The sequence below is a fragment of the Coenobita brevimanus genome, chromosome 97, assembly GCF_032717465.1.
Source record: "Coenobita brevimanus isolate Jiangsu-jjx chromosome 97, ASM3271746v2, whole genome shotgun sequence".
NCBI classification, from domain to species: domain Eukaryota; kingdom Metazoa; phylum Arthropoda; class Malacostraca; order Decapoda; family Coenobitidae; genus Coenobita; species Coenobita brevimanus.
Window position 1 is genome coordinate 1,700,575 of NC_137050.1, and position 22,994 is coordinate 1,723,568.

The window sequence follows — 22,994 nt, forward strand, 5'->3', positions numbered from 1 at the left end:
GCGGTGTGGTGAGCGGCTGGGGACGAGAGTAGTGTGGGGCAGGCTGGAGAGGGGCAGGTGAGGTAAGGTGAGGTGAGGTGAGGCCGTCTGAACCGTGGGTGGTAATTATGTTAAATTTGTAGCCTCTCCAGGGGGCCACAATAGCCGTCTCACCCTGCATTGTGCTCACTGATCTTTACTGAGTCCAGATTCACAAAGTTACCATCAATCCCCAGTCGCAACTATGATCTGCTTATGCGGGAAGGACATGGAAAGTAAAGTACAATGTATTTCCGAGTGTCTGCATTAGTTCTTCACGCAAGCACAAAGTTACGACAGGGAATCGACCGTAAATATGCTCGGGATCATAGACCACCCCATGGACGACCGAGTAGCCCCTTACAGGTACCACTTCCGTGAGACAGTATGCATTAGGTATCAGAGGCCCATGTTCTGGGTGGCACAGCTAGCTCTGTAGAGTACAAAGAAAAGTACACAGCAACAGATGGGACTATGGCTATGATATCTAAATCGATGAGCTGATGATAAGGATAGAAAAGCATGAAGGCTCTACCTAAGCCGTTTACTTTGCATATTAGCTGGCCTACACCTTTTTTATCTTCTGGTACATAGCTGCTGAGGCACACTGTATCGATAGCAAATGCATATATATCAGGAACAGAAAAGACATTATCAAAGTGTAATATCCATAATAAAACACTGAGAAAAGTCGTACGAAGTCTTTTAGGCCATCATCTGTTAAATATGACTTTGAAGAGCTAGATGTAAATTCAATTGTTGCATGTCGTATTCTAGGGGAAAATTGTGACCCGGTATGCCTTGATTGTCTACTGTCCTTCGTGGAGTCAGTAGGCATTAATTCTGAATCTCTTTGAACTGACGGTAATTAGTGGCTTGGATTAGTGAGACAGTGTAGAGGTGGCGGTAAGGGGTGGGGGATCAGAAGCAAGACGTGCGCTGGGAATTCATTTAGATAATGGTCTTGGGGTCGTTAGCACTTCTTGGTTACTAGTGTGTTCAGGGGTCTAGGAGGTTAATATTGTTATATATTTTAATGAATTACAATTCTATCGATCTCAGAAAGGCAGAAACACTAATCTACATGAGGACAGCACAGGTCATGAACAGAAGTACACTGGTACGAGAGAGAGAGAGAGAGAGAGAGACTTCAGAGCCCTCAACACGACTCTACTCCTCATTGCTCCAGTTACTATATTTGGCATTCTGGTCTTGTTTCTCTCTCTCTCTCTCTCTCTCTCTCTCTCTCGTTGCTTATCACATTTTTTTTCTATTTTTCTTCCCAGTATTATTCTTACCCTTGTTTATTGGTTCACTTTTCCCTTGCCCATTGTTTCTCTCCTTGCTTACAACTTGTTTTGTTTACTGGCTCACTTCTTTACCTGCTGATTACTTCGTCCCTTGCGCATTGCTTTTGTGTGTGTGTGTGTGTGGTTTATTCATGTTGTCAACAGGCGATTTTATTCAGCTTTAATAAGACCCCCCCCCCTCCCGTTTAGTGAAAGTGGGGTATGGACGAAGAAGGGCTGGGGGCGAGAAAGATAGGTGGGGCAGTGAGGGGCTTGGGACGGGAAAATAGGCAGGACAGATGAAAGAAGGACACATACGATAAACTAGAAGGAGCTCAGAGAGCTCATACCTCCGCCAATGCCATTGCCATTAAAAAGGATCTGGATCCGGAACCGTGGATATAGGATCCGGATCCGAATTCGCCTCCAAATTTAATTAGTTCTTTCCTGGTCCATGGCCCACCTTTCCACAAAATTTCATTGAAATCAATTGAGAACTTTATTGTGCGGGATACTCCGGATCTGCCCCAAAATTTAATAATTTCCCCCCTGGCCTATGGCCCAACCTTCCACAGAATTTTATCAAAATTCATTCATAACTTTTTGAGTAATCTCGGATCCGGATTCCTGGGTATACGATCCGGATCAGCACCCAAATTTAATCATTTCTTTCTTGGTCCATGGCGCACCTTTTCACAAAATTTCATCGAAATTCATTGGGAACTTTTGGAGATATTTTGCGGGACACTCCGGATCCGGGGTCCAGATCTGGCCCAAAATTTAACCATTTATTCCTTGGCCGATAGCCCACCCTTCCATAAAATTTCATCAAAATCCTTTTATAGCTTTTTGAGTAATCATGCTAACAGTCTGACAGACAGACAAAGAAACAAAAACCAACGCGAAGTAAAACATAACCTCCTTGGCGGAGGTAATTAGGGCAGTGTTGGGCAGGACACATGGGCAGAGTAGGGTAGGGTAGTATATAGATAGGACTGACTAGGCCAGGACACACAGATAAGACAGAGTAAGACAGGACACATGGGCAGGACACACAAGGGGAGGACACAGAAACAGGGTAAGCAATGGCAGTTAACGGCAGGACACATGGACAGGGCAGGTTGGACACATGGCAGGGACTGATACTGTAGGACACATGGTCAGGGAAGGGTAGGAGCGAACACATGGCAGGCAATGGTATGGTAGAACACATGGGCAGGGAACGGAATGGCAGGGCAGGTAAGGTCATGCACCTGACCCGTGGGCGAGTGTTTATGTTGAATTTGTGGCCTCTCGTGGGGGTCGTAAGTCTTGCTCTGCCTCCTCTTCTCTTCACATCTCTTTTCTTTCTTCTCTTCTCTTCTCTTTTCTCTCTCCTCTTCTCCTCTCTTGTCTTCTTTTCTCTTCTCTCCTCTCCTCTTATCTTCTCTCTCCTCTTCTCCTCTCTTGTCTTCTTTTCTCTTCTCTCCTCTCCTCTTATCTTCTCTCTCTCTCTCTCTCTCTCTCTCTCTCTCTCTGTAGTAGGAGTGAGGCAGGATAGGCTAAAGGGAGGCAAGGTGAAGGGTAGAAGAGAGGGAGAGTGGAGGAAGATGAAGTGAGGCAGGATGGTGGGAGAAAGAGTGAGGGCGTGTGAAGGGAGGCAGAGGGCGGCAGGGAGGGGGACGAAGAGTGAGTGAGGGTGAAGGGAGACAGAGTGCGGCAGGGTAGAGGAAAGAAGGAGTGCAAATCAGTGGAAAATATGATACAAATTAGGTAACGTCAAGGTGAGGCAGGAGAGAGGCAGAGGGAGAGAGGCAGGGTGAGGCAGGGAACACGTAAACGTAGGGATTCAGGATTTAGGATTTGGGAAGCAGGGAGAAAAGAGTAAGGAAGTGGAGATAGGGAGTAAGGTGGGGTGAAGAGGCAGGATGTTTTTTTAGTTGGAGGTTAGGGGAGGAGAGAGGGAAGTAGGAAAGGATGATGCGAGGTGAGAGAGAACTGTGGAAGGAGCAGGTGAGGAGGAAACCAAGATAAGGTGAGGCAGGGTGAGAGAGGAGGGTGTGAGACAGGGTGAGAGAGGAGGGTGTGAGACAGGGTGAGGGAGGAGGGAGAAGGACAGGGTGAAGGGAAGAGGATGAGACAGGGTGATGCAACTGGGAACGAGACAGGGTGAGGGGAGAAGGATGAGACAGGGTGATACAACAGAGAGCAAGACAGGATGAGGCAAAAAGTTAAGAGAACGGAGACAGGCAGGATAGGGAAGCGTAAGGCAGAGGTGTGAGTGAGGGAGGGATGAGGTGGGAATGAGACACAGGATGAGGAATAAAAAATGAGATAAGGAATGCAGAGTGACATAGGGGTGAGGAAGAAGTTAGTTAGGGTGAACACAGTGTGTAGGAGGGGTGATTCAGGAGGAAGGAAGGAGGGAGAAGGAGTAAGACAGGCGTGAGGCATAGGAAGTAAAGGAAGGGGAAACAGGGGGGAGGCAAAGGAAAGGCAGGGTAAGGTAGGAGTGAGGGGAATGACAGGGAGAGGGAGAGAAGAAAGAGTTAGGGGTGAGGCAGAGAAGGAGGAGTTTGGGGTGAGGGAGGGGTGAGGCTGGCAGGCAGGGAGGGGTGAGGCAGGCCTGGGAGGGTCGTGACCGGACAGTCAGTGTAAAGGCGAGGAAGGCAGGGTCGACGCTCCGTGTGTGTGTGTGTGAGTGTGTGTACGCGCCGCTGTGTGTACGTTGCTTTGTGTATGCGTTGCGTGTGTGTGTGTGTGTGTGTGTGTGTGTGTGTGTGTGTGTGTGTGTGTGTGTGTGTGTGTGTGTGTGTGTGTGTGTGTGTGTGTGTGTGTGTGTGTGTGTGTGTGTGTGTGTGTGTGAGCAGCTACATGTTTTTTGTGTATTTCAATGTGTACAAGATCGGATGTGTTCCTTGCTTGGTGTATACTTCGCCGTGTAGACCTGTGTATATACAGATGTGTTATGTGTATACCGCTGTGTATGTGAGTTTATGTACGTATTTATGTTTTGTGTATGCTTTGTTGAGTGTGTATATTTCGCTTTGTGTACTATATTCGAGTATGCCACACTGTTTACCGTATGTGTGTGATATACCATGTTTTTTGTGTACGTTACTTTATATGTGTGTACACATTGTTTTGCGTTTTGCTCCGTGTGTTTGGACCCAGCATAAGCCAGAGAGAGAGAGAGAGAGAGAGAGAGAGATTGGTTAGGCACGAATGAGCATCCAGAAGAAAAGAAGAAGGTAGGGTAGACTAGGCAAGAGAAAGAGAGAGAGGGGGGGAGGGAGAAAGGGGGGGAGGTGATGAAGCAAGAAGAAGGAAAGCAAATAAGGCAGACAGGCAGAGACGAACCGAGAGGCAGAGGTGAGGAAGGCAGAAGGGAGGTAGCAGTGGTGTACAGTATGAATGGAGTGTGGCAGGACTGAACGAGGCAGGGTAGGTTAGGCACAAGTGTGAGGCAGGAGCTAGACTGGGCATGGGTAGGCAGAGGTGAGGTAGGAGGGAGGCAGTCATGAAGGAGCGAGGCAAACTAGGAAGTGGCAAGGCAAATTAAACAGGGCTGTAACAAGCAAGACTGAAGTGAGGGAAGTTAGACAGGAGTGAGGAAGGATGAGGCCGACTGAGGCAAGGGAAGGCAATCAAGTAATCTATGAATGGATGAGGTAGGATAGGGGTGAGGCAGGGCGAGGCAAGCTAGTCAGGGGTGGGGCAGGGCGAGGCAAGGTAGGCAGGAATGAGGCAGTGCGAGGCAAGCTAGGCAGGGCGAGGCAAGTTAGGCAGGGTGAGGGTCGCCGTGGGACATTATGATGGATACTTTCCTCCCGGGGTAGACAAGACTCAGGGCCATGGAGGGGTGGAGGAGAGAGAGAGAGAGAGAGAGATGATGATGATGATGAAGGGAGGAGGGATGGAAGAGATGGATGAGAGGAAGGGTGAAAGAAGAGAGTGTGGGGGACGGAAGGAGGGGGGAAGAGGGATGGAGTCAGAAGTGAGGGAGAAGGGAGAACTGATGAGAGAAATTGAAGAGGAAGGGAGATGGGTGATGAGAGAGGAGGGGTATAGAGGGCTAGAGGTGAAATAGAAGAGGGACTGAGAATGGGAATCATAGAGGAGGAAAATAGGAAAAGAAGGAATATGGTGTGGCGGTGTGAGAGGTGTGGATGTTCAAGTGTGATAATGTGAACAGTGTGACAGTATGAAGGATGTGGTTTTGTGTGTGTGTGTGTGTGTGTGTGTGTGTGTGTGTGTGTGACATGTAGTAATACTGTGGCTTAAGAGAGCGAGGGTAGAGAAGATGTACCGATAAATAACTTAGAGTGGAGATATCTTAGAAAGAGATATGTAGATTAAACAGAAAGAATTAACTTAGACAGAATGTAGCTTTGGCAGAGGAGAAATAGAGAATAAGGAAAAGAGTGGAGGAAAACGAGAGGAAACTAGATTGAAAAGGTGTAGGAAATGGAAAAGAAGGAGGGGAAAGAAGGGAAGGAAAGGGATACTGGGAGGGGAAAGGGAGGGAGGCAGAAGAACTAGGAGAAGAGGGAGGAAAGAAGGAAAAAACAGAGGGAGGGAGGTAGGGTAGCAAAGGAAGGCAGGAAGAGGGCATAGGTTAGCCTGGAGGTCAAGGAAGATTGACGGGCGGTGTTTAGACTCACACGATGATAATACCCAACCTGCAACTACTGCCAGGGGTACATGTGCTGCTATTGTGTGTGTGTGGAGAGAGAGAGAGAGAGAGAGAGAGAGAGAGAGAGAGAGAGAGAGAGAGAGAGAGAGAGAATTTTAGGCTAATTCCATCTTTCACTAGATCATTCCCCTCATCTCCTTTTTTTTTTTTAATCTTTCTTTTCTCAAGGAACGCCAGAAATATCCCCACTCAGCTTAATTAACGCATCCCAGCCTAAGATATGGACAGGGTGGTGGGTGTGTATGAGGGAGGGCGGCGGGGAGGGGCGGGGCGTGTTGACAGCATCAGCCGGAATTGTTTACCTTCCATTAAGATGACCTCCGGGGTAATGGAGCCGGGGGGAGGGGGGAGAGGAGGGGTATGGGAGCTTAGAGGAAGGAGAGGAGAGGGGGGAGAGGGGTTAGGGATGGGTGGCTAGAGGGTGAGGGAAGGAAGAGGAGGAGAGGATGTGGAGGAGGGGAATGGTTAATTAGGGGAGGAGGGATGGGTAAGGATGGGGAGGGATGAAGGAGGGGAGGAGAGGGAAGGATGAGTCAGGAGAATGGGGATGAGAGTGAAAGTGGTAGGATAAAGTGTGTGGAGAGGGAGTGGGGGGGATTAGGAGGCGAGGAGAGGTTAATTAGTTGGGGAAGGATGGGTTTGGATGAAGATGAGGAAGAGGAGGGAGGAATGATGAATGAGGAGAAAAGGAGGAGGAAGTTAGTGTGCTGAGGAGGGGGGTTACGAATGGGAATGAGGTGTTGGGGGTAAGAGGAAGAGGTGGAATTGTGATGAGTGGAATGGGGAAGGGAGTTAATAGTTGATCGATAGATAGGCGGATAGATGCCAGATAAATAGACAGATAGACTCGGCTACATACATGCATACCTACATACATAAACGGTATATAGCCATTCATATCTTAAGTCTAAACTAATACCGTAAATATGAATGGCTAGGCTGTTTCAATAAATATATCCAGAACGACCATTTGAACTTGCTGTATGTTCCATTTCACTAGATATTCCGTTGACAACTTCTCTATTGTTTGTAATTCTGGATCATGCTTACTCCATTTACACAGTAGTGGGATATATGATTAGAATGATGGCATTGAGAAGGATGTGGACTCAGTATGAAACAAGGGTAGGATGATGCAAAAGAGGGTTACCATAGGATGATGATGGTGAATTGTTTTAGGATGCTGATGAAGATGATGGTGATGAGGATGAGGATGACGGCTCAATATGAATAATTACGAGTAGGATGATGATAATGACGATAATGCTGATGATGATAATTTAGTATGTAACTAGTAGGGCCAGGTTGACGACGACACTCAAAATATTACTCTGACGATGAGAACGACTTACACTTTGAGCAACCCCACAACACACAATTGCAACACAACACAAAATTACCGCCCCCGCTCGAAAGGTCCGGTGTGAAAGTGAACCTGTTTTTTTTTTTTTTTTCATCGGACCGTAGATGGGGAATAATTGAAATATATGTGTGTGAGAACCAGTAATTAACCCTGTGATCTCCGCCGCCCGCCAATTACAATTAGAGGTCTGCTGCTATCACCCTACGGCCTCTATTATGCCCTTCAGTCCGAGAACCCATTTTTATTCTATTCCTGCTCTCTCTCTCTCTCTCTCTCTCTCTCTCTCTCTCTCTCTCATTATGCCATTACGGTGCCGCCAGCCTGCCATCCGTCCTCCGTCACACCTCATGGTCACCGTAGCACACCTGTCACACCTTACCTCATACCTGTGACGGTACTCTCTCTCTCTCTCTCTCTCTCGGTCTAATTATTGGACAGAATGGAGTAATATTCTCGTGAATGTTAGCCAATATTATACATTTTATCACACACACACACACACACACACACACACACACACACACACACACACACACACACACACACACACACACACACACACACACACCTTACCCGTGACACCGCCCATCTTAGCTATGTGGATAATGATTCCCGCCCGCCATACCATACCACACCGCATGTATTACTGCTTACTTTATTTTTGTAGTAGTAGTAGTAGTAGAAGCAGCAGCAGCAGTAGTGGAAGTATTAGTAGTAGTAGTAGTAGCAGGAGTAGATGTGGTAGAAAGAGAAGCATCAAGGCATCGGTCGTAGTATTGTAATGCTAGCAGAAACAGTGAAAAGAATTGACGTGACTAATAACAATCGGTTCCTGTAGCACCACCATCATCATCATCACCATCATCATCATCATCATCACCATCATCATCATCATCATTATCACCAATACCAACATTTTTCCCACCTCCACCACCACCACCACCACCACCACCAACAACAACAACAACAACAACAACAACAACATCAAGTCAGCAGTAGATCAGCGGGGTGCCTTAAGACAGCCTAAGGCAGTTTCTTGGGTTACGCCTCTAATGCTGACGTTATGTGGGGCCGAGGGGGGGTAGGGGTGGTGTGGTATTCATCCGGTATGCGGGGTGGAATGACGCGTGGGGGAGAGAGAGAGAGAGAGAAAGACCATTACACCTACTATTTCCCCTAGACCATTATCTTAGACTCCCAGGTGGCATTATCACCTTTCACAAGAATGGAGAAATGAGGAACCATTGTCATTAATTCTTGCTCTACTTCGTCGTCTTTCATCGAAATCTCCAGCGAGAGAGAGAGAGAGAGAGAGAGAGAGAGAGAGAGAGACTTACACCTGAAGCATCTCCAGTCCGACGTGTCCTTCTTCGTCAGTCCGAATTAGCGAGGGTCCGGAGGCTGTGTCGGGAAAGGCGATGCTAAGCTTGGGTAATCCGGTCATACGAGAAGCAGAAGGAGATATCTATGTCATATTTGTCTATTTCTATCTATCTGTGGGTCTAATTCTAATTGGCTTTGGGATTTTCTTGGCCCATCTTTCTCAGCGATTTAATATTTCTGTTGCAGTTTATCCTCTTCTGTGCCCTTGACGAAAAGTATTTTAATATTAAAGTGATAAGAAAACAAACTCATACAAGAAAATACTAAGGCTTAATCAACAATATAATTCGCATGGAAAGAGGTGTTACGAAGCCTGTTGTGTTGCATAGAATTTGACTCTGTTTATCTGTATGTGTTTATGTACCGTGTTTGTTTGTATTTTTTGCCTGTTTGTTTTCTTATCTGTATGTCTCTGCGTACTGTCCCTGTTTTTAACCTCTTCCCCGTGTCTCTGTCTCCTGATCTTAATGTCTGTTTGTGTACCGTAGCTGTTCCTATCTCTGCCCTGTCTCTCTCTCTCCTTATCTACATGTCTGCTTGTGTACCGTACCTGTTTTTATCTCTTCCCTATCTCTCTGTCTTCCTATCTACCTATTTATCTGTCAGGAAATATGATGCTAAGCTGGATACGCTACATACCGTCACGCGAGACCTCAAACAGAAAATTAGGTTAGGTTTATTTGCCTCTGTCTGTCTTTCTGTCTGTCTGTCTATTTACTTGCCTTCCTACCTGCCTTTCTATCTGTCTATCTATTTGTCTACCTACCTTTCAGTTTGTCTATCTGTGTTGACCTCCCAGTCTGTCTACCTTTCTGTCTATCTGTCTGCCTATCAGAGTCTGTCAGGAATGTAATGCTAAGTTGGCACAATCAGGACTTACGAGAAGTCGAAACGAGAAATATTTTGTCTATTTGTCTGTCTGTAGCAAAAAGTACTGTCTGTCTGTCTGTAGCAATAAGTACTGTCTGTCTGTCTGTCTGTCTGTCTCTCAGTCTGTGAACGGTATCCTTATATCTTTCTGTCTGCCTATTTGTCTGTCTACTAATCATCCACCTATCTGTCTGTCAGGCAGTGTTAATCATCTGGGACAATCTAGTCACCCGAGAGGCAAAAAAAGAAAAAGTTCTTTATTTCTCCCCTGTATATTTCTGTTTGCCATTGTTTGTACTTTTCTGTCTATCTGTTTTTTGTCTTTATCTGTCTCTCTGTCTGGTTATCTGTCTATCTGTCTGTCTGTCAGTCTGTCCATCTATCTCTCTTTAATCCTAAGCTGGGCACAATCCGGTCACGTGAGAAAGCCAGACAGAACCTGAAACCCTTGATTCTGATAATTCTCTCTCTCTCTCTCTCTCTCTCACTAACTAACATAGCTTTTGATATATATAAAGTGTGAAAATCAATTCTGAATAATTTCCTGCTAAAATTATAATCAGTATCATAATTGTAGAACGTATTATTATTTATTATAGTATCCGCCAGAGTAATTTGTTTCAGGAGGGCTGTTAAATAAAGGGATTCATTTCGAGTACTGTATTATGCATGAAGATTTAGTAGTAGAAGTAATAGTTGTAGTAGTAGTAGTAGTAGTAGTAATAATAACAATAATAATAATAATAATGATAATAATTATACACTCCCAGCATTATTTCTCTTATAATAATCACGTCCTTATCATCAGACAATTATACTCATGATAAACCGGTACTAAAGAGCTTAATTGGGGAGTCTAATATGCATAGCTAAAGTCTGATAATGAGTCTGATCATCTACATAAAGAGAGTGATAATCGACGCTCTTTATAATTATCTCGGTATAATTATAATCATTGTCATAATCGCAGAAAGCATCCATTTTGCAAGGTGTGTTGCCAAGGCTAATCACCTTTTTTTTTGCATATTAATTACATTTTATATTATTAATTACTGGACTGTGAACGTTGCTGAGGAGGGTAATTTTTTTCGCGTGTGAGTTTTTTTGCATAATATTTTAACATGAACCTTTTCAGTGCGATGACTTTTTCTGATTGATTTTTTGTTACATTCAGATTATTTTCTTCATCCTGACTAGAGGCGCCTCGTAGTGAAAAAGTTTAGGGAAATCTATTACCAATGAAGTCAGTCTATCGCCTCCAGGTCTGTTAAATTTGGCTTCCTATTGTCTTGTTTTTCTTTTTTTCTTGGAGGGGAAAATCTTGCGGGCTTATGGTCTTTGGTTCCTTCTTCCTTAAAAAAAAAAAAAAAAAAAAAACGAAATTCTCCTAAGCTTGCAAAATCGTATAGAGGAAACAAGAAAACAGCTTTTTGTATTGTGAATTTGAGGATTATTTTTTCTTTAATTGCCATGCAGAATATATTTGTCTACCCCCTCGTTGTGATTGATATTTTTCTAGCTGAGTAAAGTGGTTTTAGTTGTCTAGATGAGCATAAATTCTGAGTAAAGTCGTTTGTCGGTCGAATTGCGTAGATAAAAAGTCGTATGCAGGAGATTAGTGGGATCGTCTTTACATCTCTTCACTGTCAGACGCCTCACCCAAGCTGGTGTGGTGTGGTGTGGTGTGGTGTGGTGTGGTAGGGTGTTGTGTGGCTTAGTGTAGTTTAGTGTAGTGTAATGTAGTGTTGTGTAGTGTAGTGTAATGTAGTGTAGTGTAGTGTAGTGTAGTGACTGTAGCAAACTTGAGTGAGGTCCCTGCTCCAGACACCCGGCGATGTGTTAATGGTGGTTTTAATGGTTATTGGGGGGTAATTACGTCGTTAATGAGTAGTGATTTATCGTCCATATTACGACTCTTGATTGTGGTTATTTCAGGGCTTGATTCAGGTATATTCACTGATTGATAACCCCCTCATTCACGTAATGTATTTCTTATGCGATTCATGCAACTCTTAGACGCTTTTATTCAGCTTGGGAAGGATTTATTTACTTATTCTTATTCTTATTCTTATTATTATTATTATTATTACTATTATTATTGGTATTATAATGAGCTGGCTGGTTTAGGTATATATTTCATTAACTCATCGTCACTTCAAAAATCTCCCAAATTGAATAAAATCGTCTGGATAGAGAAAGAATAAATTGAAAAATAAATCACCGGACTGAAAAGGGTAAAGATTTTTTCGTTATCCATGTTCTTACTATGTTAACTTTTATATTACTGGTAAATTATTAATAATGCCAGGCAGTTTTACACACACACACACACACACACACACACACACACACACACCTTATCTGGCAGCTTCTTCCTCGTAATCGTCGCTTATGACCGAGTGACAGACAGACCGACAGACGGGCGACATGCTACCGTACCGTCCACGCTCTTTCTGAGAGAGAGAGAGAGAGAGAGAAGTGTGTGTGTGTGTGTGTGTGTGTGTGTGTGTGTGTGTGTGGTGTAAACAGTGGTGTTGGTGGCGGGCTGTCTGACGCCTTCCTCCTGGTATGGTGAGGATTAGTGCTGTTTACCACAATGCACAAGCACTTGCATTTTTTTTTACAACGTGCTTCTGGTGGCGTGAAGGCTTTAGAGATATCGTAATGCTTCATCGTTAGCGGTTTATTCTTCACCATTATACAGTACCTCAGCTTCCTCTTGTATGTTGTTTTTGTTTGTTGCGATTGTTATTTGGATTTTGTTTACATCCTGGTTCTGGTAGTGCAAGGGCTTTACCAATTTCGTAACGCATCTTCATCAGCGATTTATTCTCACTGTTATATCTCAGTGTCCTCTTTTATGTTATCTATGCAGTGTGTGTCGGTATTGAAACTACGTAAATATCATACGGTACAACAGAATACACAAAAATAAATCACTAAGGAAGAGGTGCCACGAAACTTTCTACACCATCCAGATTACGGAAGAAAATATACCGTAGTGAGCAGGAGGGAAGGTGGGAGTGGGGGAAGGATAGGGATTATAGGGCTGGGTAGATGACGGGAAAAAGTAAGAGGGAGGGAGGGATAGGGCTGGGTAGATTATGGGAGAGAGGGAGGGATGGTAAGCAGGTGGGAGGGGTGGAGGGATGATAAACAGGGTAGCCGAAGTAAAGATAGGCAGATTAAGGTGAGTTAGGGACGGAGGGAATGAGTGGAGAAGGTGCAGTATGGTAGGTTGGGTTGGATGGGAGAGAATATTTGGGTAGGGGTTGGGTAGGCTAGGGTGGCAAGGAATGGGTAGGAAGGGATGGTGTGTGGAGTAGAGCAGGGTAGGGTTGGGAGGGTGGGAAGGGGTGTGGTGTGGTGTTGAAGGGGTTGAGGTGTTCCGGGTGAGTATTACCATATCAATAGGAGGGTCTGTCAGGGCTCGTGTGTCCTGCCTACCCACGCCCCCTTGGGTCCTGGCCACCCCGCACCGCCAGGGGGATAGGCGGCGGCGGGGGGAAGGGTGCTCGAGGGAGGAGGGGATGTGTGGGAGTGTGTGGTGGCATCTGTTGGCACGTAGGAGGACTGCTGGGGCTTAGAGAATTGCAATACTTGTTTTGAATTGGATGGATTAAGTAAATAGTAACACGTCGTCAGTAATGGCAAGCCCCTTATTACCCTATATGTGTAGGGTCCAGAGGCTAGGTTAATTTTAGCCTTTGTCCAGAACATTTAATGATACGTGATTGAGTGACAGTATTCGTTCGTACTTTTATAAATGTCCCAGCATGATCCTGTGTGTCGGCGTTCACACCCTATTGGCGGCTGTCCACGCTGCTCGATTTCTAGCAGCCTCTCTATTCTGTTATTAGGGGCCAGAATTGCCCAGTGGTAGCGCACGCCCTTCGCGACATAGGGTTGGTAGTTCGAGCCAGCACCAGGGTAGCGTATTTCTGGTGAGAGATGTAGCGGTCCCTCCAGGGATCTCTGCTTGCCCTGCAAAACTATATACTTTCACTTATTTGCACCTTGCCGTTCATAGACTGATGACATACAGACTCTGACACACACACACACACACACACACACACACACACACACACACACACACACACACACACACACACATTACAGTACATAAAATTTCCCCATACATACATCGTCAGAGTAGGGGAAGAGTCCTTTCAGTGGATCTCGCTGGGGACCTGCAGTTACAGTTTGATTGGTCTACGCTTGTGGCGGCATTAAAAGATCTGAAAACCTTCAGCCACGTCTTGAGGTTTAGAACTTTCACTTATCATAGGACTTCTCTTTGACTGGTAGTTAGAGATCACTGCATCGTCTTCACTGTCTTATTCCAAGTCACGGTGGGACGCTTATCATTCACGGTCTTCTCTTTGTTGTATCATCCACTCGCATAGCTTATCCACTTTTTTAATGCGTCCTACTCAAGGTATAAGTTTAGCAACCCGTTCCGTGAGGCCCAGCAATCCTCTTAGGTACCACACATCTCCATGTGTCACCACTTCGGCGCTAAGATCCATTTTAAATAGTTATATATTTCAAGTAACTGCTTCCTTGTCATCTTTCCATCCGAGTCTCTTTCTCCCCTGAGCTGTCACCGCTAGCAGATCTTTTAAAAAATTACACTAAAGATAAGAAGTTACACCTTCCTGTCGGGGTTAAGGTCTGCAGGGCACGTACTTTTCACTCCCTGCCTTGAGGATGTGGCCTGCTGTGAGCCTGGGGGTGGCCCGTGTAAAACGCCTGGCCCATTTCATCATCGCGGCCCTTGAGGAATAACATAATGACGCCATAACGACACAAGCTACGTTTTAATCCTGTGTGGTCATCCATCTGGCGAGAATCCTGGTTTTTGGGCCTTATTTGTAAACTTTCTTAATCTTAGGCCCGATCCACACTAAATGCATGCTGGCGAGGGTAGGGCAGGAATTTTGCATGCACCATAATCATGCAAGTTGCCCCATTGGATGCGGGCGTGTGCGGGATGCAGAACCCCCGACCGCAACCGCAAGTATGTGGTGTGGACGCGACCTTAAGCTGTGTTTAAAATAGTTTGTTTATTCTTTACTCTTAACTCCCACACACACACACACACACACACACACACACACACACACACACACACACACACACACACACACACACACACACACACACACACACACACACACACACACACACACACACGAGTAAATATTAACATGAAAAATAGGACAGAACAAACGATGCAAGGTAAAATTTAATTGGCGTGGATACTTATGATAAAAATTGCCTAAGATCCTTTATGAAAACAGTCTCTGGTCTCAGCCCGGAGTCCCAAACGAACTTAGATCAATTCACTATCGCAACTAGACTCTATTTTAGCAAGATGGAGAGGCAAAGGAGAGCGTAATATCTTCCCTTGCCATTATTTCGTTCTACAGAAAAAACTCCTTGTAACTTACGTGGAAATCCCTTTAAGTTATTTGGTATTATTTAACATGGAGGATAAGGAAAAGAGAATGCAAAGTCCTCCCATAGCCATTGTTCTTCCTTCTGAAATGATCCTAGTTTTGACAAGAAATTAATCTTAAGATTGCGAATCAGGAAAAAAGTGCTATTTGTGAGATGTGGTGGTCACGGTGGTGTAGTGTAGTGTAGTGTAGTGTAGCATAGTGTAGTGTAGTATAGTGTGGTATGGTGTGGTGTGGTGTGGTGTGGTGTGGTGTGGTATGTCGTGGTGTGGTGTGGTGTAGTGTAGTGTAGAGTAACAGTTAGTGTAGTGTAGTGTGTGGTTTGGTCTAGGGGTCCGTGGTGGTCTGAGTGGTGGTGGTGGTGGGGTAATAACAACACCACCGCTCCTGTGGTTGGCCTCACAATTGGCCAATTAACTGGAGCCTCTGCCACCGCCGCCCCACCAGGCCCTAGAGTGCAGTGTAAGGAGCTCATGGGGAGGCGGGAGGGTCGGCTCTATCTTGCTCTCCACAGCTTTTGTCTTTGTGTGTGTGTGTGTGTGTGTGTGTGTGTGTGTGTGTGTGTGTGTGTGTGTGTGTGTGTGTGTGTGTGTGTGCAGTCGAAGCAAATAATTTTTCTATAGGCTGCAAATTTTGTGTCCAGTTCTAATGACATCATGCTTAACTAACCAGTATCAAGAAATTTTCCTCTGTGTAGAATTAAACAGATACTATAAAGAAGTGTTGCTAAAGGGCCTTCCAAGCAGACGGGAACACGGCGACGTTACTTTGTCAGTTCCTCCTCCCAGCTTCTTCATAGCATCTTCATTCCATCTGAAACTCTTATCATCTGCTGTAAAATGCAGAAGTCCTGCACGCCACCACAGCAAATTACCCACACCTACTTTCATATCAATTCTCCACCCGGTTCCATCATTTCTTCTTCGACTCCACTTAATTTCTTCACTCCTTTTGTTACTCTTCTTAAGTTCATCATTCTTTCTGCTGCTTCTCCCAGTTTCATCATTTCCTCCTGTTATCTCTTACCCCCTACTGAGTGCTGAGTTTTTGCACCTTTAAACGCATTAGACTATCCTCACCGTCACTCTTATCAGTTCCCCTCCTACCACCATCGTTTCATCAGCTATTCAATCACTTGCTGTCGAATGCAAAGCTCCCGCATCTCACAAAAAAGAAATTCAAACTCCCCTTATCAGTTCTCTTCCATATTTCATCATTCCCTTACCTACACCGTCACTGATAACGAATGCAAAGTTCCCCCACCTCATTCAAACACATAATCCTCACCCTCACACTTTATCAGTTCTCAAAGTTTCATTACTCCTTCTGCTACTCCTACAACTTTTATCCTTCCTTCAGCTGCTTCTCCCAAATTCATCATTCCCTTTGCTTCTCTGATGAATGTAGAGTTTGCGCATCTCACCAAATCATAATATCCCCACCCTCTCCTTTTTATCAATTCTCCTTCCACTTTCATCATTCTTTTAGCTATTCCTCCCAGTTTCATCATCCATTTTGCTTCGCTATCTCCTTCTACCAAATGAAAACTCACATATCATCAAACCACATCATTTTCACCTTTACCCTCACTTTGTCACAATCTCCTAGTTTCATCACTTTAGGTATTTATCCCAGTTTCATTTTCGCTTCTGCTAAAGTCACCTGTTAGTGGATGTAAAGGTACCCAACCTCGTCATTACACTATTCTCACCATACTCACTCTCTGCTTCAGTTCGTCTCATCTGCTGTGCTCCTCATAAAGACGTATACACCCACTTTCTTATCAAGTTTCCACCCATCTTCAACTCTGCTTCCGTATTCTTTCAACCACTGTCTTTTCAGTTGCTGCTTCTTCCAGTTTCATCATTTCGTCTGTCACTCCAGTTTCCGAAGGCATTGCGTCTGCGTGTGGTGTTAGGGCTGCATCGTTTTCACCTTTACACTCATTCTGTCACTGTCTCCTCCCAGCTTCATCACACCATCTGCTACTCATCCCTGATTCGTCTGTGCTTCTACTAAAGTCGCCTGTAAGTGGATGTAAAGCTCCCCAACCTCATTTAGTATATTATCCTTACTCTCACACCCACTCTTTCATTTTCTCCCTGTGTCAGCTCTTCTTCAGCCACTCCTCAGACTCCCTTTATCACTTCTCCTTCCTGTGTCAACTCTTCTTTTGCCACTCCTCACACTCCCTTTGTCACTTCTCCTTGTGTCAACTCTTCCTCAACCACCCCTCACTTTCCCTCTATCACATCTCCTTCCAGTGTCAACTCTTCTTCAGCCACTCCTCACACTCCCTCTATCATTTCTCCTCCCTGTTTCAACTCTTCTCCCACTCCTTACACTCCCATTATCACTTCTCCTCCCTGTGTCAACTCTTCTTCAGCCACTTCGCACACTTTGTCATTTCTCTTCCCTGTTTCAACTTTTCTCCTGCCACTCCGCCACATCTGCTTCCGAATGCACAGCGTCCGCGTGTGGTGTGGGGGCTTTATCGCCTCGTCCCGCGAATATTCATGCGCTCCAACTCCACCCCAGAGGGACCGCCACGCTGAATAATGCCCGCGGATCATGATATCGTGGATCCGAGGAACAGGAATCGTCGAATTGATGGATTAAACCCTTGAATTCGCTGACGTACTATTTTGTTCTTCGGTGACGCATTTTTAGATGTACGCCGTTGACGGATTTTTAGATTTCGTTTTTGGTGACGTTCTTTTAAAATTTGTTCTTCGTTGTCGTTCTTTTGAATTTTGTTGTTCCTTGACGTTCGTTTAAATTTTGTTTTCGTTCTTTCATTAGTAATCAACCATGCAATCGATGGACATTAACGCCAGACATTGTAAAGCATGAAAATGGTTATGAAGTTTAGAAAATAATGCGAGGTAGACACTGGCAACGCTGAGAGCCGTCCCCGCAACACACGGGAATTAATACGCGTAATATTTGATAATCCTGTACTTTATTTGGTACTTTATTATTTTGTAGTTACTGACAAAACAGCAGCATTTTACTGGCCATGACTTTTATGTGTTATAATGTATTTACTTCTGACCTTTCAGTGCTTTCGTAGTTTTAGTGGTCAAAGTCTGTGGTTGATTCCTTGTACTGTTGTTGATTTCTGTCGTTGGCCTATTGAAACCTGATTCTTTATCTTCCTTTCTCTTTTCCCACCGATGCTCTGTTTTACTCTTTTTCGTCTCTGCTCCGCTGTACTTTTCTTATCTCGTCTTTTCCCTGTCCTTCCTTTCCCTTCCCTTCCCATCTCTCCACTTGTCGATGGTTTGTTTTTATTGTTTACCTGTGTAACACTCTAACTCTTCCCCTCAACTCTCCTCTCCTCTCTATTCATGCTTTCCTGTAAAATATCCATGACAGTTTTTTCTTTGCCAACGTTTTTGCCAAGTAGCTTCAGTTGAGGGATTGGCTGATTGGTGGTGGGTGGGGAGAGCCTTCCTGCTTGGCTATGTGTATTTAGGATCATAGAAAGATGTCAGTACCTTTGTGAAAAGCTGCCAACTAGCAAACGACATTAAAAAAGAAAGTCTGTTGCCATCTGCTCTCCTTTGTACTCTTCTTCTCTCATTTGTACTCCTTTTTACTCCTTTGTACTCCTCTTCTTCCCTATATAATCCTTTGTAGTCCTCTCCTCTCGTTTATAATCCCTTGTATTGCTTGCGTGTGTAGGCTAATCCTTTGTACTTCTCTACTCGTCTGTTTACTCCTTTGTACTCCTCTCTTCTCTTTTGTAATCGCTTCTAGTCTCTTATATAATTCTTTGAACTCCCTCCTCTCCTATCCTTTATACTCCTTTGTACTCCACTCCATTTTACCCATTTGCACCCCTCTTCTCTCCTTTATAATCCTTAGCACTCCTCTCCTCCCTTTCCTCGTTTCCCCTCCTCCTCTTAGCTCTTCCACTCCACCCTTCGCCTATCGATCTGTTTATAATATCGCGGCTTTGGACCTCTGTTGCAACCGGATCGTGCCATTTACTAGCCTGAAAATTTAACAGGCATAAATAATTCTTGGTGATGATGTGTTTGGTTCGGTGGGGTTGTGTGTGATTGGACTTGGGACGAGGGAGAAGAGAGGTGAAGAGGTAAGGGGAAGAGAGAAGAAGAGAGAGAGATGGGGAAAAGAGATGAAAAGTGTGTGGAAAGAGAGGAGAGAAGGGAGGGGACAGGTGTGAAGAAAATAAGGAGAGGTCTATAGAGATAGTTGTATAAATAAATGGAGAGAGAGAGAGAGAGAGAGAGAGAGAGAGGAAGAAGAGGACGAGGAAGTAAACAGAGATGGCACAACTTCCGTCATTGTGGTCAGTCTGTCACGCGCCGAGCCGTGTAAACGCAACTCTATGCCTCGTAGCTCCGGTTGAAAGCACGTGGAGGAGTGGGATAAGTTACCTCTTGTCGTGTGCTTAGCTGGTTTAAAGAAGATGAAGGTCCTGGAGAGGGACGCCTTCATGTGGTGGCACCGATATGACCAGGTGATTCAACTACCTGGCCACACTTAGCCTACGTCCCTTTACTTCCTTATTACCCCAAAGGAAGATGGTGAACTGCAGGATGAGACCAGCTTCAGCCAGCAGTCCATCAGCCTAACGTTTCAGATAAGCTTTGGGTTGCAACTACTACTACTACTATTACTACCACCACCACCACCACCACCACCACTACTACTACTACTACCACCACCACCACTACTACGACTACTACTACTACGGCAGTGCTTGGGATCTTGTTAAACTACGTACTTCATCAGACAGACTAGTTTACAACACTTGTTAACTTCATACTTCGAGACCAAGCACATGGAAGTCTCAGTAATGGTCGGGATCTATTAACTCTTGTGATCTGTGTATGATATCAGTGCTTAGGACATGTGAAGGTTTTACGTTTGTATGACTGAGTTAAAGCAAATGAATTGTTAACCCTTCTAATTTGTACATAAACTGCATTCTTAGGATTAGTTAAAGGCGGTCCCTAAACAGCGCTTCACCGACAGTATCTTACGTGCCGAGGGGATGGCTCAGTCGGCTTGTTTGGGCGGGGGTGTGGCAGTGGGAGTAGAAAATGAATAAATGATGCAAGATAGATACTGATAACACTGAGTCGTCCCCACAACACACAACACATCGCCCGGTTGAGTGATAGTGACGCTTTATAATTGGATCTTTCTAGATTTTGCATGGCTGGTTTAAAGCACATGGGATTTCTGACAGGAGGGACCGTCCACTTTAAAGGTAGAGTCCAGAAATGGCGTGAGTGAACTAAAATATCTCAGACAAAGGTCATTTAAAGGGTCTGGACAAGAGGACTGACTGTGGGAGTGGTCTGTACTAGAGTTTTACGGTCAATGGACTCTCGTAATTTAGACTTTTACAGGGAGAACGAGGCTTGGGAAGATTATACACCTTACTTATCCTGTAAAGCGAATTATTATCTCAAGAGGGAACTGACTGGGGATGTGGTCTGTAATGCATTCTCGTAATTCAGATTCGCTTTTACAGGAAGAACAAGGGGCTTGGGAGGATTGTGTACGCTATTTATCCTGCAAAACGTATCATTATCACAAGAGGGAACTGGACAAGAGGACTGACTGCAGGAGTGTTCTGTACTGGGGACTTAGGACTGTGGATTCTGTAGTTCCTTCATTTTAACTTGCCCCAGGTTTTTTTTTTTTTTTTTTTTTTTTTTTTAGCATATTTCACGGAACTCATTGGGAAACGAAGTCGTAGTAACTTTCTTTAGCACTTCTTCGGGACTGGCATCATATTTAAGTGTTAATCTATTGTTATATCTCAGCTCTCAAGATGGAGGGATGGCAGTTCCAGGCCAAGGTAAAGTGAACAGAGTATAGTAACCGAGACGGGTGTTTGCAGGAAGATCTTGAGACAGAGGAAGATTCTGTACTCATCTCTTTTTGTTCTTGCAGATGACAGCTCTTACTTACAATATGAAACCGGTCGTAAGTTTGTTTATAAATCTCTCAGCCCTGGAAAAGAGGACTGGCTAAGCTTGTTCTGTAGAGTCCAGGATCCGTATACATAGAGTTTCTTGGGCTTAAATTGATATTCTATGGCCTTACCTGCTCGTATACTTACATTGTCTCGAGATGGGTCAAAGCGTATAGTGTAGCGTGTCAGTCAGTGCAGTCTTATGTAGGTAACGCTTCATCGAGTGAATGGATGGTGGGCGCCCCAGTTAAAGAGACATGTAGATAGAGACAGATAGATAGAGGCACAGGCAGACAGATAGACAGACAGACAAGTTGCCAGAAAGTAGAGCAGACAAACAGGTAACTCGTACATTTGATTTAGCCGAATGAAAAAAGTTACGGTTCTCGCAAATTGACTGACCTGGATGAAACAACAGCTCTGACGTGGAGACTTGTGGGAGGCCTAGGGATGTAGACTCGTGGCATTAGGAGACTCTAGCTTTTCTCCTCTTGCGATTTAGTTTGCATATCGTAGTTTGGTGTTCTCTTGTGTAGTGGAGATCGGTGTATCGTTTTATTATCGATGTAGTTTATATTATCGAAAGAATAAATTTACAGTGTGTGAGGAGTACTGGGCACTACCTAACCACATGTTGTCACATCTTACACTGTGGCACCATACCCTGTCACACCTCATACTGTCACAGCTCACACTACTACATCTCACACCGCCTCATCACACTACCATAGCTCACATAACTACACTTGACACCGCCTCACCTCACACTACCACTTCCAAACCACACACTACCACACCTCACACTGCCAAGCTTCACACCGCCATATCTCACTCTACCACACTACATACTTACTTCACAGAGACTTTCCATCACCTCGCAGGATCAGTACGGACAAAACATTCGATTACCAGGAAGCTCGCTCACATTTTCCACTAATCGATGAGCGAGAAGAGTGTAGCTTTAATATTCAGTGACGGTGGAATGGGATCTATAACGCCATTCATCAGTTAGTTATTTATTCATGAGCTATACACAGTGAGTGGTTTATATATATTGTTACTTTCAAGGCCGTAGGAATAAAATAGATTGTTTAAATGTTACAGAATGTGTTTATAAACAGAGTGTATGCCTGTTTCTTTCATTTTTCTCTGTGTCTTTCTGTCTGTGTCTTGTCTTTCTGTCTGTTACACTCCATCCCTCCCCTTTCCCCACTCTTATTCAGTCTGTTTGTCTCTTGCTTCCTTTATTCTCTCGATCTGTAGTTCATTCATTTAACGTGGCGGAGATTTTCGTCCCTCTGCTAGTTGTTTCACGTATCTCAATGGCAGAAAAAGACAATACTACGGCTCAGCATCCTTTCTGTGGCACTATTTCGTAACTAGCATCGTATTCTAGTGTTAATCTCTTGTTACAACTCAGCATTCAAGAAGGAGAGATGACAATTTTAGGCCGAGTTAGAGTGAAAACCGTATAGAAGGGGGAAATGTAGAGATAAGAGGTGAAAATGGAGCGTGGAGGAAGGGTAGGGAAAGGTGGGAGGAAAGGAAGAGACAGACTGAAATGTGGAATAGGCGGTGTGGAGGTGAGAAAGTGAGTGAGGGGGAAGGGAGACGAGGAGAAATACGAGATGCCCCTCCAAAAAAGTTAGAGCCTAAGGTGTGGTGAGGGTGAAAGACAGGATGGTAGGGTGAGAGGGAAGGGTGCTAGAGTGAGAGTGACGGTAGAATGAAGGCGAAGGTACTGTTGTGAGGGTGAGGTAAGAGTGAGGTAAAGATGTTACGGTGAAAGATGGGTGTTGAAAAGAGAATGCAAGAGTGATAGTGTGAGGTGCTAGGGTAAGAGTGAAGGTAGGATGGAAATGAAGATAGTGAGGGTGAAATAGGGTAAATTAAGTGTGTTGAGGTAAGAGGCAGCCTGCTAGAGAGAAAGGGTGAGATAGATGTGGTGTGTGAGAGTGCTAGAGTGAAAGCA

At 44.7% G+C, this 22,994-nt stretch overlaps 1 protein-coding gene across 1 annotated transcript in view; it reads left to right on the forward strand.

Annotated features, from left to right (window-relative positions):
• Window positions 1–334: 334 nt before the first annotated feature.
• Window positions 335–22,994, forward strand: part of LOC145413769 (uncharacterized) — a 181,653-nt gene continuing 158,993 nt past the window's right edge. Inside the window, exon 1 of the mRNA XM_080283425.1 lies at window positions 335–395. Coding sequence (XP_080139551.1) covers window positions 335–395 — 61 coding nt within the window. The remainder of the gene's footprint in view (window positions 396–22,994) is intronic.